This window comes from Styela clava, chromosome 2 (assembly GCF_964204865.1).
Source record: "Styela clava chromosome 2, kaStyClav1.hap1.2, whole genome shotgun sequence".
NCBI classification, from domain to species: Eukaryota; Metazoa; Chordata; class Ascidiacea; order Stolidobranchia; family Styelidae; genus Styela; species Styela clava.
Genome location: NC_135251.1, coordinates 23401519 through 23419275, shown reverse-complemented (window position 1 = coordinate 23419275; position 17757 = coordinate 23401519). Strand labels below are relative to the sequence as shown.

Sequence of the window (17757 nt, the reverse complement as noted above, 5' to 3'; positions counted from 1 at the left end):
AAACCCGAATATTAGGTTGTAAAACTAACTTGATCTTTGGACAATAATCTTTTTTATCTTCGTAGAAATCTTGTACCAGTGTCTATGCAAATTCTTTCGAAAACAAGTAATTAGAACCTTCACCAGTAACAGTGATGTCTGGTGCGATAAATTAGTTCTTCGATGTGACACTAGATAAAAAATATAATATGTATTATTCATGGCGATTACTCGTAGCATCCACTCAAAACTGAACCTATGGTAATTAAACTAAACGGAATTCAACATATTACACATTGTGCAAGACAGTGTTCGCGGAAAAATATTTTGAGAGTAACAGCTTGTATCTTTCCTTTGCTCATTAACGACTTCTTATTTCAAGGCATTACAAACCTAGATCAAGTTAAAAGAAGCTGTAAATTATGTTTGTTTGGCTAGTTTCTATCGTATAATTTGTCAGGTACTACATATATACACAAAATGCCACATTTTTAAAGACGAGAACCTGGATAGGTTACGGATATTAAAAAAAATATTATCAACATTATTTGAAAATTTTGAATAATAGGGGTCGCGTTTCAGAAATAGTCAATAATCTCAAATAATACAAAACTCTAAAATACAGGTTGCATAAAGATTCAGAAATTAAACAATCTTTCGTAGTACTAACCTGGTGAGGTGAACAGCAGCAGTTGTGAAATATTGTTACTGAGTGAAGCTGAATCTTTTGCAAGAATTTCAAATGCATAATTGAACATGTACATGACATCGGCCTCTCTGACTGAAAATTGCTCTAAAAAACGATATTAAATTGAAATGACTGCTTATTGTTAGTTTTTTATTCATGAAAATTTATAGTATACGCCATTTGACTTTTCAATTAAATCTCATTAATTAAGTATTGCTCCTGAATTAAATTTAGTTGTATGCTTGATTATATGTTTAGTCAATAGTATATCGGTGTTGTAAAATAACATTCATGCAGAAATTATTGTCTTAAAAAAAGGTCTAATACAAATCAAAGTAACCCCAAAAAAATAATTTAAAAAAGAAACGTAATCATACCGGAGTTTTCTTTATCACGTGGACAAGATTGCAAACTAGATGCATATATAGCCAGAGGAATGAAAAAGTTCAAAATCACAAAATCTCTTTTTCCGTGAGTAAAGTGACGAACTAAATCTTCCAGTGTGACAGTGTTTCCCATTGAATTCATGTAAATCACTGTGAAATGGTTTTATCAAGATTTATATTTGATGATAATTTATTCTTTCTTGTGTGTGTTATAAAAGCCGGTGGATATATCTAAGACTATGCTTGGAATCGTTTGATTTAGTTTAGAAAACAGTATTGGAATTTTATTTTATCCAAGTCCAACTACCAAACGTCTGTCATTATCATTACAAATAATCTGACATAGGAACAGACGACAGAGCGCCCTCTTATGCAATTTGCTGTGTACTTGTCAATTTAAAGTCTAGTCAAGCATATTTACCATACTGCATTGCAGGAAAAACACTACAAACTGGTATAAAAATATTTATTGAAGACATTTTTCGTCCGATTGTCAGCAATGAAAAACAAGAGCTGGCTTCGCTCTTAAAAGCATTAGTATTAAAACCACCTTAAGGATTTGTTTTAACCGACTTGGCGAATAGACTCCTGAGATTTCTTTCTGCGTACATCTACAGATTATGTATTTACTAAAACTTACTTGTCAACCTCAGAACAGCGGGTACGTATGTTCGTGGAACAGCCGCTTCTGTTACACCCGGATTCTTCGGAGAACAATCACCATCCAACAATGCAGATGATCCAATTAGCATTGCCAAGTTGATCTGTGACAAAATTCAGTGATTGCTCAAGTTATTGAGGAGTAGAATATTTGGATAAAGTTCGATTATTATAACGGTAAGTGATTTATTGAAATTTTCTCTCAACAAAAATATTAGGACTGCAAATATAAAAAACTGAACAACTGAAAGTGTTAAAAATGGCATGCATTCCTAAAACGACCCCAATTATCGTGTAACGTAGCCAATCGCACATAGTATATATAGGGGGTGAATAAATTTAAAGACCCCGCGGCGACTATCATTCTCGTGTACACGAAATATTATTTGCAAAATTCATTTGAATTATTGGGATAAATTGGATTGATTTATTTTTGTTCGAATTCATATACGTTTCCATTCGATAGTAACGAAAATTAAAAACGCTTTCGCGAGGGTACTAAGAAATTATGAACGTGACTAACCGTAACAATAGATTTGATATGAGGAATGACAGAAACCACCGGTTGATTTGAAATCAAATCGCCAAGACCTTCAATGATCAGACGTAAATCACTCCAATTCAAACTTTGTCGACTGAAAAATAAAAACATTGTAGAACAGGAAAAATTCTATTATATTGGATATTAATCATAACTTTCATAAGTCACAAGAACTTTGATCAAAGAAGTTCATTTAGCGGTTGTAATAATTTTATTCAGCGTGAGAAGTCATAGGGGAGGACGAGGAACTTTCTCCCGTTTACAATAGAACAGAACCTATATAACGATTAAAAGGATGATGGAATTAAAGTCTTCATCGATTCCAGACACGGATATTGCTGATTAGAGACTTTACCAATTAGATAAATTTCCTTGTGCTTAATTTTATATATGTAAACACGATTTACGTCAGGCAAACCGCGCCTCTCATTCGGTTACCATATTGGGTATGGGTATAGTTAGCCAATTATTCGTTACAGATGCATAAAAATCTCAACTGCTAATAGCACGTCAGACAATAAAGACCAATAACGTTGAAAGTCTTGAATATAAAGTTTCAAAAATATGCGGTCTCACCTTGACTCCGGCATCCCGTTGATTTTTATAAACAGTCTATCCAATCGCTTCAAAATCAGGAATAAAGTCGCTCGAACACGTTCATCTGTCCAATCTACTACTGGGATCATCTCGGTTAAATAAGTCATAAGTCCTGGACATTTGATTGTAAATGCTTCCTCGGTTAAAAGCTGGAAAATTTCAAATAAATTGTACAATACTCGTCAATGAATGGCAGTTCGAAACTATCGGCAACGAATACGTGTTATGAATATAGATTATATATTGCTGCTTACCTTCAGTAGAGATTGAGCTATTTCAGCCAGTCTAGCATGCGATTTTTCATTCAGCAGTTCAATACTTTGAGCCGTGGATCCTTCTAATTGACGAAGTCTGAAACAGAGTCGAGAATGTTAGAAAGGATTATAACGTTTCATGTTATAAATCTGTGTTTAAGTGTATCGCATTGCAGTTAGTTTAGAGGAAACAGATTGAGAGGCAGAGACAGTGTCAACCAATAAAATTGAAAGTACTCTAGCTTATAATAAATTTATTAAACAAGTAACATTACTTAAATAAAGTGAACTAGAAATCAACTCTAAATCTGTATATCACAAATATAAAACCTTTTCGATGTGTGTGTAAAATATTTCGAGCAAAGATGAAGAACGATATCACGCGGTGCAAGGAATTCTTCCGCCAACGCACGGAATCTCTCCTGAGAATATTCGATGAGATTCCCTTCTTCCATTACCCTGTGTGAGAAAATATTATATTCCAAATAAAAGGCATTTGATACTGATTTACCTATAAAAACATTGAAATAAAATATTGCTAGAAATCGATGCTTTTAAAGCTTTAAATATACACGGGTGAACAAATCCGCCCAAGTAACGTACCAAAGTGCTTATGCATGTAGTGCAAGCGCCATTGGAGAAAGGGTGGGTTATTTTCAACAGATCCTTGAATGAAAATGAATAGCGGCCACATATGAACTTTTTTGAAATTAGTTGTTGTTCGTTGTTTCATTTCAGTTTGGATATTGTGATGGTATATATATCATGAAAAACAAATGTAATCGCCCGAACATTTACCCATCATCATAGATTTATACGCATTGCAGCACTTTTATCAAAGCATTTGTTCAACTTACTTTACACTGTCACATCTCATTTTTGGCGTATGTCGAAGCAGGCCTCCGCTTGCACCAGCTTCCATGTGGAAAACTTTGTGCGACGTTTGCTGTTGAGGCAAGGTGTGAGCCAGGTTTCTTGTCAAACACTCCAAACTAACGAGCAATGCACGGATACATACAACTATTTCTTTCAGAGAAGATAGCTCTAAAATATATAATTTATTTTCGCTTTAACTACATCATGTTAAATATGACAATCACGTTCACCAAATTAGCTTCTCTGCTAAATTGCATCAAGTACGTGACCATAGTAAAAAAGATCTCAATCAGTATGTTTTCAGAGACAGCCAAATTTTTCCGCTTGTTCACCGTTGTAACTTTGTTACATGTTATGATTCATTTTTTCTTCAGCTGTGCCTTTGCTTAATAATTTTGGCATCGCGGATAAGAGACTTAAAGTTAATTTTAATGATATCAATGAAAATCTCCCAACAGATATTAGGGAAAAGATGAATTGTGGCGAAACGAATGGTTTCAAGCCTTTGTAAACCTAGCGACCCGGTCATCACATTCAATGTCCACTTAGCTCATAGATATATTATAAGAAAATATCAAAACCAACATACCATGTGAAGTTGATCGTGTTGTCAGAGTTCTTTTATGCAGATGATCAAGATAGCAGGGTAGAATTTGATCAAACACAATTAGCATTTCCAACGTACGACTACTTTCCGGTTGGAAGGCAACAACGGTAACACAGAGTCTGAAGTTTTTACATATTCAAAATATTTTAATATAATTAAATAACTTAAATCAATTAATTAAATTACCTAATTTTATTAAATTATAGTATATATATACTAATATAATAAACTTCCTAATTACCTTAGGCAGTCCATAATAGAAAGTGAACAATTGTCATTTTTATAACAAAAATCCAAAGATTGCAATGGTTGTTCTGCTCTGACTAATTCAAGAACCTGTGAGAAAAGAATTCTATTAGCCCTCTAGACTAGCGTCCTGGTCTAGGACGATCTATAGGACAGAAGTTTATCATTTTTTTTTTCGTGAATTGTGCATTTAATAATTATTTAGCCCATTCCCAACACAATGTAACGTTTTCTTGGAAACAATCTCCGGTTTAAACTACTTGTGTGAGAAAAACGTAGCATCAGCACGAAAAACCAACGCAAATATGCGAGAGAGGCAATATAAGAAGAGAAAAAAGACTTGCTTGAAGTTCGTCTTCGACGTGTTCTCGTTCGAGAGATTGCAGCAATGTGAAAAACTTTTCTGGCGACAGATGTTTGCGATTTCTTGCATTCGTGGAAACGTCTGCAAACTCCTGCAATTTAAATAAAGGTTTGACATAACCGACTTGATTGGAAATGGGCAAAGATTCAGTAGCTTATGAAAAGCTTGTGCTGTTCAGTATGCTCAACGGGTAGAGACTAACGGAATCATTGAATCAAAATGAACAAAAGTGCAAGAACAACGACATGTAACGTTAGGAATGAATTTGTAATGTTTGTATTGTCACAAAAGGTACGTAAATGTTTATGAAAATTCACAAGATAAATTATCTTAAGAACGTAGCAACACAATGTTGATGAAGGATATTTTAATTTTGGTTCAATTTCCTCAGCATAGAAAAAATAGTACTATAGGAATTCTTCAGCAGGAAATGGGTGTCCAGAGCCACTAGAATTATCAGGCTATTTAATATTTGCTGTAGGTACAGGATTCGGATGTACAACAATCTTAGAATTAAAAACTATTTTGGCGTTACCATATCCAGAATATACTTTATTTTATCAATAAAAAAAACTTACCGTTAGGATCGGTGCTGCACAGGCAATGAGTTCGAGTACAAAAGGATGTCGATGAATGATATGTAATTGCTTGCAGAGAAATTCAATGTATTTTTTCACCGTTGGCATACAAAAATGTTCGCTATATATCTGAATTGAAAATAGCAAATTGTATTTGTTATGTACGATTATTAATACCAATAGCAATTTCCCGTTTTATTCACTACATGTTCGTTAATTGGGGTGAGTTTGAGAGCTTACCTTGATAACTAGGGATGGCGGAATCGACTCCGGATTCGATTCCAGAATCGATTCTCCGTGGAATCGAGTAGAATCGATTCCGATGCATTGAAATCGATTCTTTGGGTTAAAACTTGGATTGCAAACAAGGTATAAAGTTTTGTGACAAGTTCTTCACATATATGAATAAACTGGTATGTGGAATTGCTACAACGCTGAAAACTTAACTATATTTTTCTACAATTTCTTCCTCGTTCGTTTGCGCGGGTGAGGGCACATGCCACATTTTGACCATTTCAAGTACATTTTCTCTTACTTATTGCGTTCATTACTCCTATTTACTTGAAGCAAGGGACATCACGAAAAATAAAAAAAACTTGTTGCAGTTTGAAGTGGTAAATTTTACACCTCAGAGATGGAAAAGTCCGCAGTCCAACAGACCAGAATAGCAAAAAACCTCTTTCATAGAAATAAGGAAGTATATATGTAATGAAAATCTGATCATGGGTATCATGATGGTATGGGTAGCTCTGAAGTGACGAGCGGTGATATTGATGAATTAACCAGGTAGTTGAAGGCTTTTCTGAGATATCAAAATACTTGAATGACAGAACTCTTGTTAAATCTGCGACCCACGAAGAATGTTGCGATGGTGGCATCAAAACAAAAAAGACGTTTCCAAACATCGCAGTTGTGGTCCAAATTTACCTCGATGTCCCAGCAGCATCCGCTGCATCAGAAAGATAATTTAGCTCAAAAGAGCTTCCCGTATTCAATTCCCATTGAGCTTACAGGAAGACATGTGAATGAATTGAACTTTTTTGCCATGATAGTAATTTTTTGAACACGAAATGAACATTTAGGTCGTTGTGGTATTATATTTTTGTTAGAATTCATTTTATTGTTCTAGTTATGAAAATATATCTTTTATCATTACCTACTGGTGTAACTGCTAGGAAATTTTGTGGTTGAAAATTGTAATTTTCCGCTAGAAGGCTATTATGTTTATTTATTTCAAGATTTTTTGTGGGCTCTAAGGCATTCGTTTTTTTTGTGCGATTTTGTCTACTGTGACAGATTGAAAACCCATACCACTTAGTTTAGGCTTTCGTTTCCATATATTTGAACCTTGCTCACTTGTTACTTATCGATTTTAATCGGTAAGTATGTTGATAGGTATTTGTCTGTCTGTCTGTTAGATGCACGCGATATCTCACGAAAGCAAGATTGAATCTGCTTCAGATTTTGCATGTGCATTCATCATATGTCGTACCAGAAGCCCATCAATTTTGGATGAATTATGTCGTATATTTAGCGAGTTATTAATTAATTAGTGATGGGACACAAGGTGTCACTATGGAGTAAGAGTGCTGTTTTGGGATCCCTAACTTCCGATCGATAAGTCTTCGGTCTCTGACCGATATTCTTGTTTGATTTGTTAGTATTGTTTAAATGGGTAGGTTTTCTAAGCTATGTCGAGGAATCGAGATTCGGAATCGAGAATCGGAATCGAAAATTTAGGAATCGGATAAGAATCGAATACTTTTAAGTACTCATACTTGGCATCCTTATTGATAACGCGTGTTCAAAATGTGTATTCGGTTTAGTGATTTTAAATATTTTGAAGAGCCTCTTTTACAAGTTTTCTATCGAGTTTCCATAGTACAAACTGACCTCTAAAATAGTAGGTAGAACCACCGAATATCCCAACTTTATGAACTGGTGATTCATATGAACTGCTGCGTCTATCAAGGCTGCTCCATATCTACGAAGTATCGGAGTCTGTTCAGCGTGCAATACCAACGCAGCATTCCAAACATGTAGAAACAGCAACAGTTCTTTACCCCACGGAAATTCACCTTCAAAACAAAAAAACGATCACACCATCGTCCCATAACATGTCATTTATAGTCGGTTTTTTATTGTTCTACAAATAGATAACATAGTTCATCGACAGAAAGATATTAATCTACTGCCTTGACCATTGCTTGCATTGAGAGAGTTTTCAAATTCGCCTATAAACTCACTCGGCAGGAAATGGAAGACAGTCGAAATAAGTTGTATCCACCAAGATTTTTGCATCATATCAATATCAAATATTTGTCTTCCCATCTTTCCAGAAAACAATTGAAAAGGTGCTTGAATAGCCTGAATGCAATATAAAAAGATATTTAACCAAATTCTCTGGATAGTTCATATATATACAGTATCCGGTGAATGTGAATTTGATACGAACCAATTAAAACTGAATAGGCCTATTACTACCATATTCATTTATAAATACAAGCAAGCGAATCTTCATGAAAATTTTATTTCTCCATAAAAATACAACACGTTATAGAGATAAATTATTTGGTGTTTTATTTTCACCTTTGTACAAACCAAATAGTCACAGGTCTAGGATGAATCTTGCTGGCTAAATTTTATATGGAATTATGTATGCTGGACGATCAGCGTTGTTACTCTATATAAAATACCTTCCTAGGAAAGCATTTCAGTCGTAAAAATTCATCCAAAATAAACGACGCATTCAGTTGCTTATCCTCGAGTGTGCGTTTATGGAGAAGAACACTCAAGGTGAATCGCAGCTTGTTGATCTCCTCCAACTGGGTGAGTATTGCCCTTGCTTTTATCTGTTTGTCGGCGACTTCTGGTTCCATTTGCACCAAAGTCAACTAAAAATAATAGTAAATTATGGAATTTGCTGATTTTTCCTATGCCGGATGACTTGTATAATTATTTGAAAATATCATATTGGTTTACATCGTGGCTTGGTTTAAGGGTTGTCGGCACGGCACGTAACTTGGGGGGAGGAGCAATATCATTTTATTTATTTTACATAGATCATAAGTTGAACTGTTATGATAAAGCTATATAAATTCCTCACCTCTGGAAAAACCTTCTTGTTGAAGGAGTAGAAATCTCGTACGTACGAATGTGGACAATTTACTTTGTTTAGTCGTCTGTCAACCAACTGGTATTTGTGCTTTTCTGACTCCGGAATATCATTTTGATGCATAGCGTCAATTATAACATTCTCAAACGTACTTTCTTCGTTGACATCAACCTTGGGAAAATATAATATTATTAAACGTTTTTTTGTTTGTTCTGGGGGTAATACATAAATCGTGAAGTACCTACCAATGAAGGCATGTAGTAGTCGCTGTTATTCCATATAGTCAGTTTCCTTGGTCCCGGCAACGCGCTGGTTATCAGCAACTGAAAGTTTATGAAACTACATTACAGGTCTAAATCATAGTTGCAAAATAGCTCTCAAAGTAGCAGAGCACATGGGTAATAATGAAAAGTTTTTACGATATGAAAGGCCTTTTTCACTATTTAATTTTTAAACAAAGAGCCTGCAATTCCTTTCTTTTTCACAAATAAAATATAGAATTTGGTAGTTATAAACAAGCACTATGTAACTTGCTCTATGTAAAAAAATTAGACTTCTTAGTAGATGCTGCATCACTTCATCTTACAACGTTTTTGATCATTTTTATTAGTTTGAAAATCTGTAATGACATTTCAAATTTTATTTTAGAAAGTTTAGCCTAATTTATTTAAAAAATTATGATCGGTGGTTTGGGAATATTCTACGTTTTCGAGAAGTTTGGAGAGATTTATAATAAATATTGTTATATATATTATACAACCAATACCTCAAGATCCATCTGTTCTTTTCTAAAAGCCATTTTTAAAGCTTTAAATTCAAGTCCTTCGACATATGGTGCTACACTCGCCAAAATCCCAATGCAAGATATTACGTTTTCATCGCAACCGGGCAAAAGTGAACGAACGGCCTTCATCATGATTCCAAGCTGCATGAAACAGATATTACAGCGTGAAAATATATTATTAGTAAAACGTTATCACTCTACTCGTACATTTATTCACTTTGGATCATATTCAAACATAGTTTCAATTCAATAGGTCCGAACCGAAGTGGTCTTGGAGTATACAAAAAAAAAGTAATAAGTAACCGTTACTCATGATGCTACCATTTCGCTAAAATTAAATCAAAATTATATGATATTGTTGGAGTTCCTTATTTTGAAAATAGAAGCTTTGTATGGCAAGAACGATAATTTCATTTTTCTGGTAGCAGATAGAAGATGTATAGGCTTTATGAAACGTCTGCTACACTGAGTATAGCAGAATAAATCCCAATTTATCAACTTAATTGTACAAATAGTACGTAGGAAAGCTCACTTTCTCTACCATGTATATAGACACATAATCCATCTAACCATCACAAATTAATGATGTCATTTTGAATAAACTGTGCTTTTGATTAATCGATGAAAAGTGTTAGGATATAAACTTACCACGTTGATAAATATTGTATAGGCCACATGAGGAGATAATCCTCCTAATAACGATGGTAGTTTTTGTAACAACTTCGATATTTGTCGCTGACTGCCATCTTTTCCTGAAAGCTTCTCAAACATGTGGCGCAGAAAAAGACTTGGGTCTTCAATGAGACAAGACTCTATCGTCTGTTGAGCCATTTCTCCGACTGGGAATTTAAAAAAGGGTACTATACTATGGAAAATAGAACAAAAAATACACTGCATGTATCAGAACTCGTTTTTAAATCTTGTTTGAATGCGACATGGTACCTGAAAAGTTATTCTTTGAAAGTTCTGCATCCTGACAACTGTTTACAATAATTGGAATACAAGCTGCAATGCACGGTGGAAAAACCGCGCTTGCTTTAGCTGCTGAACTCTCGCGACTGTTTTGTTGATCTTCCTGCTTGTACTCTCCTATGAATTGAAACATAGTAGTAATGAGTATAAATTTGATTAACTACAAATTGATATTACATATTGAGTGACAAGGCGTATGTATGGATAGAGCATGCAATTAATTGAGTATTCAACAGGATTATTATATTTGGTCAGGTACTTACCGCCATCTGCATCTCGTTTGGATACCCGACCAAGCTGACGTGATGATGGTCTTGATGATTCGCCAAATCTTGCATCTTTTCCCGAATAAGTTGAAGATGAAATACTTGGTGCGTGCGAATAACGACGGCTGGCAACGAGTGCTTCGTCTAGAATTCGTAATGAATAATATCGATATGAAATTTTTATTGAAACTCTATGGCATTGTGCTATATCTAGAAGATAGTATTTGGTTCATGTATCTGTAACCTAAACCACCAACCACCCGCTAAACTCACTCAACTGAATAAGGATTAACTTTCCAAAAAATTCTTCTTTTTTATTAAATACATGTAATGCGTTGTTCCAGCCATACCTGTCATCAGTACGATGGTCAATAAAACAATTTTAAGCGGGGTCCTCGTTATACTACCAGGATCCCTACTCAATCTCAATGAGCTTAACAATTTATCATTTGACAATAACTCACTATCATCATCATCCTGAGCAACAAAAGCTGATTTTTGAACTTCGATGGCGACAAATCGGATGATAGGAATATTGATTAAATTAAATTTCTTTCTTGCAGCTGCTCTTGCTTCTTCTTCTCTGCGTATTGCTTTCTTCAATTGTTTTTCTTTTTGATGTGAACTGTTGTAAAATATTGATAGTGTAGGAAATATTTTATTCTATTTCGGTTTGTATAAGACCACACTTACGTCGTATCGGTTGTTAGCAATGCAGAATTTTCAGGTGCCGAACTGGATTGGGCTAAGATAGTCTCTTCTGTACTGCCTGCATATGGAAGCCATGGAGCATCAGGAACCTGAAGAAACTCAGTTCCTATTGTTTCCTTCGGAAGGGTGTAACTCATGCCAGTTTTAGTAAGCTGCAAATAAAATTTAAATAAAATCAGTGCTGGGATTCAGGAAACGCATAGTAACGCGGAGAAAACAACCAAAGATAATGATTTGAAATTACAAAATTTGTCAAATCACATTATTCCGATCCCGCTGTGTCTGTTTTGAATATGATAAAGTTTCTCGTAGTGTGCTTTTATGTCTCAAAAAAATTGTCGTTGTACACAAATAACATAATAGGATCTATAAACAAGAGATTTGTACCTTAAATATTCTGGTAGCTCCATCCTGTGCACGTTGCCACACGGAAAATCTACAATTCCATAATATTTGAAATTTCAGAATAGCATCAAGTCGCAGATTGGCATCAAGATGTGTCAACTCACTTGTGATCGTTGAGAATACTTGTTGGGGCGACTTGACCGCGCACAATAGGAATAGTACAGCTTTTGAAAAGAAGAAAATTTTGCCGCATTTGAAATATAAAGTATATTCATTAGGTTCACATCACGAGTTAGTTACCTGCAGAAGTCGAGATGTCCTTATTTTCGTCCAATATCATTTCCCAACAAAAACTGTGAACGTCGAAAAACATTTCTTCGCTCAAAAGCGCCGCAGATTTAGTTAGTACAAGTAGTGGAGCGCTCATCAGTGATGCACAATATGTCTTCAGATATCTATCATATTATAACGGAATATTTCACATTATACAATATTAATAATTTGTATAAGGAAGAGAGTGCCAGTTTGCCTCAGTTTAAACCAGCAACTTTCTGAGTAGCCAGGACTCTTACCATTTGGCCACAGTGATCGTAACACAATTCCTCTACTAAGTTCATATTAATTTTTTTTTTCTCGGACGGGTCAAATTCTCGTTTCGCCTTTTCCATGGGGATAATACTACGCCATAGTTTGATAGGAGAAGTCAAAAAAAATTCATCACGCAAGATGACAAGACGAAAAATTTCCGATTTTATGTGCATATCAGCCAGAAATAAAACGCTCCAATACAATCCTTAGTTTTTATAAAAATATTCATATAAATTAGATACAACTCGAGCTATCACTAGTGTAAAACTTGCAGCAATTACTCAAATTAATAATTGGCGCGAATGCCTATATCTGGATAAAAAACATTTAAATAACAATATAGCCATGCTTTATAAATACCTTGACACAAAATCGTTATAAAGTTCACTGCCGTTTAAAATCAATTTATCCGTGCCGCCATAGACTTCGATCTGTGAAATGCAATATTTATCAGATTAAAAATTGAATAAACGAAAGCATGAAAATATATTGAAGATATTTTATTCAGAAGTGTATGAAAAACTGGGTTTGATTTTTCATTCTTATTCTCGAAGTAACATTTGGTATGATATCTCAAATATTTTACCTATACATAATGCAATGGAACAAACCTGCTGTTCTGGGTCTTGGCCGCAGTCAAGTGCTTTACAAAGAGCCTGAACAAGTCGACGGCAAGATCTCTCCAATCTTTGATGACAGTAGGCATGACAGAAATTTTTATGTTCACAAACAAAATTTTGTTGATTGGTGAGAGCGAGCATGATCTGAACCAAGAGAATTTAGATTAGTAAATAAATCTTGGGCCTGGCTAAGTAAACTCGTCCTCAATTATTATCAAATGATCATCCGATTACGTTTTCAATATTCTGGTAAAATATAATTTCTCAATGAACATATAAAACATACAGTTCAGAGATGTAATTCCTACTACATCGTTAAATGGTTTATCACGTTCTATCCTAGAGCAAACACGGTTTGGAATATTAAAAGGTAATATATTTTTACATCGCTACAAAATAGACTTATTTATAATTTTGTAGCTTAGTGTGCCAATTTTGCTCAATAGGAATATAAAACACATACTCCAATCCAGGGTATTTTGGTGATCCACTCTTCTTCCTGTCTCGACTCTTGGTTTGAAATAGTAGGTGATCGACTTCCTTCAATATGAGATGAAGCAATGCTGACCGCAGAAAGGTATATAGATGGATCATCGTCAATAACGGAAGAATCTCCGAGTGAAACCATACTGCTTCCAGGGGATATTCCGCCATGGCTCGCACCAGACGTAGACTGGCATCCTGCATAAGCAGACGGTACTGTGAGATAATTTGAAAAGACCCCTCGACTTGTAGACTTTTTTCCAGTTTTTAGATCATCCAAAGTTTTTCCTGAATCGACGCATATGCTGATAGATGAATTGGACATCAGGGGACTGTTTTCATTCAAGTCTTCTAAGGCTGTTCCAGTAGATGCGATACTCCGCCTCCTTCCGCCAGAAAAATCTGCAAATGGAATGAAAAAAGCAGAGATGCTAGTAAGCTTCATACGGTTTGTTTCAAGCATTTCATCCCTCACTTCGGCTTGTTTACATGCAAGTGATATTCGTTTAATGCTAAATGTAGCTAGCGAATCAAAGTTTGAACCACTTTGATATACCTTTTTGAAGTGGGGGGCATATTTGATGCAAAGGATATATTTCGGACCAAATTCAAGATTTTTCTTTGGTAAATAGGCTCATTTACTTTGAATCTTCTGTCCTAATGTGAAAATATATTATATGAGTAGTCTTTAATTACTAACCTTGGGGCATTGAAATTGTTCTTGGTGGGCATCTGGGACTATGGAATGGCATACTTTTTAGTTCATTCCTCAATGCTGATTCGGGAGCGCTTTTGCGTGTTTGCTTCATTTCAAGATTGCCAGAAACTTGAAGAGAATGTGGCTGAGTATTTTTCTTTTCTGGATCGTCAAGAAATGAAATACTTTTTCTCCTTCCACCAGAACTTGAAATTTTACTCGGTGTAAGTGCAGAATTACGCGTAAAAGTACTTTCGCTTATGAAAGCATTGATACTTTCTGAAACAAAATGAAAGAAAAAATATTTTAATAAATACTTTCATCAATTTTGTTGGTAAAATTAAATGGCAAATGGTCTTGAAGTGGTAGTAGAGTAGAAGGTATGAAACACAGGCATAATGCTATATATATAGACTTTCTGCTATGATTCGCTTTGGTACATTTACACCTTGGTATATTCAAACGACAAAGTTATATAAGTAAACATGTGCAAAACAGCATAAATCCGTCTGAAACAATACACGAACATTTTTCTGCTTCTAAATATTGTTACGTTAAGCGTTCAACAGATTGGAAACAACGACTTTCAGAATATGGAATGTCTATAGATCTATCTTACCATCTTCATCTGAACGACTTAGGTGAGTGCTTGAAATCTTTCTTGTCATGGCTTTACAGTGCGGAGCAACATCTCGAACGAATGTAGTAATTTCATGAAGTAACTGAGCAGCCATCTTCTTCAACGCTACTGGACAAGCTGATCCTGATCGATTCACAGTATCTAACGAGAAAATATTAAAAGAAGTAGAATTTGGATTAAAATCTAAGCTACGCTTTTGTCTTACATTCAAATATCATTGCAGCAAAAGCAAATTACACATTTTTAAATATAGAAAACTTAAACCTATTGTAAATCGAATCTATTCGGATAGAATTGTCAACTTCCCGAGAGATCCGAGAAGCATCCAGCTCCAGTTCCTTATTCTTCCGAATCTCATCTGTTTTGAAATGAAATTCCATCTACGATTTCAATACCAGATTTCTATTTTACAGTCCTAATATGAAAGTTTAAATCATATAAAGAGAATAAAAATCATCGCTCACTGTCAAGAAGAAAATCTTCTCTTATATCTTTTTCTCGGAGTCTGATCTTTTCCGCATCACTTCGTACATTCGGTAATACGAATGTTGTACCACTCTCCATTTGACATAAATATTCTAGCTGCTTTCCCAACGCCTGATAGCAATAAAGCAAATGAAAACTTGTAAAATATGAACTTTAACAAATAATTAAACTAAATTCTTTTATTATTTCATCAATTATATACAAGAAAATTTAACGTTCATTCAGCCGATCCTACATGGTATTTTATTAAAATGTAAAAATTCGATTTATTTAGTTGCTATGTGTGAGTCGCGATGCCGTGAATACTGAGTAAATTTGATTTTGTGCGAAAAGAGATTCAGCACATTTGTTGCTATACAACAACGTTCTAAACTAAGTATAAATATGTGTGTTTAACTTACATCTCCCCATGCATGAAATAAATATCCCGCTGTTGCTTGAAGTTTAAGATTATTTCGAACACGATGGCGAGTAGCGCGTACAAACATCTTCGGAATTCCAGTATCGCTATTTGACATCCATTTTGGCCAATCGCCGTGAGTACATCTATGGACGAACACCATTACTTCTAGTAAAAATGCGGCTCGGCAAACAACTGGCGATTCCTGAAATGGGTTATGAAAATTGTAATTTGCTACGAATATTCAACTTATTAATTCCAAAATTTAAAATCTAATATTAAATACACATATATAAATACAAAAGCAAAATATTTGTTGAATTCAAATTTCAATACCAGATCAAGAGCAGCGGCCAATATCTTCGGTTCTGGGACCGTTCCTGGCGGGCAAGATTCAATCAAAAATCTGAGTATTCTCAGGCCGGCATAAATATCTTTTTCGTCGACAATAAAGTTCTTCATATACGACGGTATCTCCTGCTGCTTAAAACTGCCAAATCGAGGTTCTTCGAGCAATCGATCTTCACCAGGCAGTGTTTCATCTAAAATTAAGAAACAGAAAAAATTGTTAGTTTCATGTCGCACAACCTTTGTTCGACATAGGCTATTTTTTTTGGTGATTCAAGAGTTTCCGGCTAGCATGCAAGCAGTCAGCAATATGTTTTTCTAAGGCCGGAATAATTCCTGATCTGCGTTCTCTACCCTACACCCTACCCATTTCATACACCAAGATATATTAGAATTTCCTAGCCAACAATCAAGACGCTATTTCCAAAAATTTCGTTATTTTTGTAGGGTCCATTCCATTTAAACTTACTCGGTGCAGACATTTGCTTTTTGACAGGCTTTCCCTTGATCATGCTCATAAATCCGTGTTTCTGTCTGTCACCAGGTGGATGACAAGTTTCCGAAATTGTTTCGTCTAAGTCCAGAGAATTTGTTGACTAGAAATATATATTTAGAAATAGATTAAAAACAGGGAGGAATATTCTGTGATTTTGCTTAATATTTTCACCTCAGGTCGTTCATCACAATAACTAGTTGTTTGTGATATTATGTGAGCTATCCCCTAAAACGGGAAGTGTTAAAGAGAGATTAGAAATATATTGTATGAACGCGTGACAAATATAGCAATTGATGCAGTAAACCTATTAAATAAAATTTTATGTAAAATCGGATGATTTAAGATAGAGAGAGATTTCTTATGATACAACCCAATAAACAATACTTGAAAAAACTCTGTTAAGTTACAGAAAGCTTTCAGCAATGTGGAACATAATTTATGAACATATTGGTCAGATCAAAATTGTATTTTCATTTTCAAAATCTTACATCGTGTTTGTGCCTGAGCCAGTTAGCAGAAAATGGCAATTTTCCAAAAACTGATCCTGATCGAGGTGCTTGGTGGTTATTTCCTCCGTTGGTCGAGACTGGCTCCGAATCAGAACTATTTTCGTTCCAAAGGGACGAAAAACGAGATCTGGAAAACCATAAACTTGTGCTCACATATAACCGAAATTGGGTGACATATTTTATTACCTAATACCCAGCTTGGGAAAATTATCTAGTTTTTTAAAACTGTAGAATCGGCAATATTTTTAGGTTCCAATAAGCGACTAAAATAGTGTTTTATGTGAATATATACTTTCTAAGAGCAAGAGCAATTGTCGACTTAGTAAGAATTATTATACCTGAGATCCTTCACGAAATTGCTAAGTATATGAAGATCGTTCTATAGTGAGAGACATATTTAGATTTGATATTTTAATTGAGCTATTAAGGTATCACAGCTTAAAATTAACATAAATTCCCTCCCACATACGAATACTATAATTTTCTAGCAAAAAAGGAACTTATCTCTATTAAAGTTTATT

General features: G+C 34.7%; 1 protein-coding gene across 3 annotated transcripts in view; it reads right to left on the bottom strand.

Annotated features, from left to right (window-relative positions):
- The window catches only part of LOC120336406 (protein unc-80 homolog), a 34656-nt gene that overhangs the window by 5172 nt on the left and 11727 nt on the right, over window positions 1–17757 (bottom strand). For 2 of the 3 annotated variants that reach the window (XM_039404075.2, XM_039404077.2), the window contains 36 exons: window positions 17216–17363; window positions 16701–16827; window positions 16220–16425; window positions 15885–16088; window positions 15462–15594; window positions 14977–15138; window positions 14361–14636; window positions 13641–14062; window positions 13169–13321; window positions 12918–12988; window positions 12270–12424; window positions 12012–12193; window positions 11607–11776; window positions 11378–11538; window positions 10911–11057; window positions 10618–10764; window positions 10324–10514; window positions 9658–9816; window positions 9137–9214; window positions 8883–9062; window positions 8473–8670; window positions 8023–8143; window positions 7670–7854; window positions 5777–5905; window positions 5179–5289; window positions 4830–4924; window positions 4571–4707; window positions 3963–4149; window positions 3436–3564; window positions 3106–3202; window positions 2831–3000; window positions 2237–2348; window positions 1694–1817; window positions 1045–1203; window positions 650–772; window positions 30–170 (listed from right to left, as the gene is read on the bottom strand). In XM_039404075.2, coding sequence (XP_039260009.2) covers window positions 30–170; window positions 650–772; window positions 1045–1203; window positions 1694–1817; window positions 2237–2348; window positions 2831–3000; window positions 3106–3202; window positions 3436–3564; window positions 3963–4149; window positions 4571–4707; window positions 4830–4924; window positions 5179–5289; window positions 5777–5905; window positions 7670–7854; window positions 8023–8143; window positions 8473–8670; window positions 8883–9062; window positions 9137–9214; window positions 9658–9816; window positions 10324–10514; window positions 10618–10764; window positions 10911–11057; window positions 11378–11538; window positions 11607–11776; window positions 12012–12193; window positions 12270–12424; window positions 12918–12988; window positions 13169–13321; window positions 13641–14062; window positions 14361–14636; window positions 14977–15138; window positions 15462–15594; window positions 15885–16088; window positions 16220–16425; window positions 16701–16827; window positions 17216–17363 — 5690 coding nt within the window. The remainder of the gene's footprint in view (window positions 1–29; window positions 171–649; window positions 773–1044; window positions 1204–1693; window positions 1818–2236; window positions 2349–2830; window positions 3001–3105; window positions 3203–3435; window positions 3565–3962; window positions 4150–4570; window positions 4708–4829; window positions 4925–5178; window positions 5290–5776; window positions 5906–7669; window positions 7855–8022; window positions 8144–8472; window positions 8671–8882; window positions 9063–9136; window positions 9215–9657; window positions 9817–10323; window positions 10515–10617; window positions 10765–10910; window positions 11058–11377; window positions 11539–11606; window positions 11777–12011; window positions 12194–12269; window positions 12425–12917; window positions 12989–13168; window positions 13322–13640; window positions 14063–14360; window positions 14637–14976; window positions 15139–15461; window positions 15595–15884; window positions 16089–16219; window positions 16426–16700; window positions 16828–17215; window positions 17364–17757) is intronic. The other variant, XM_039404076.2, reaches the window with a different exon arrangement.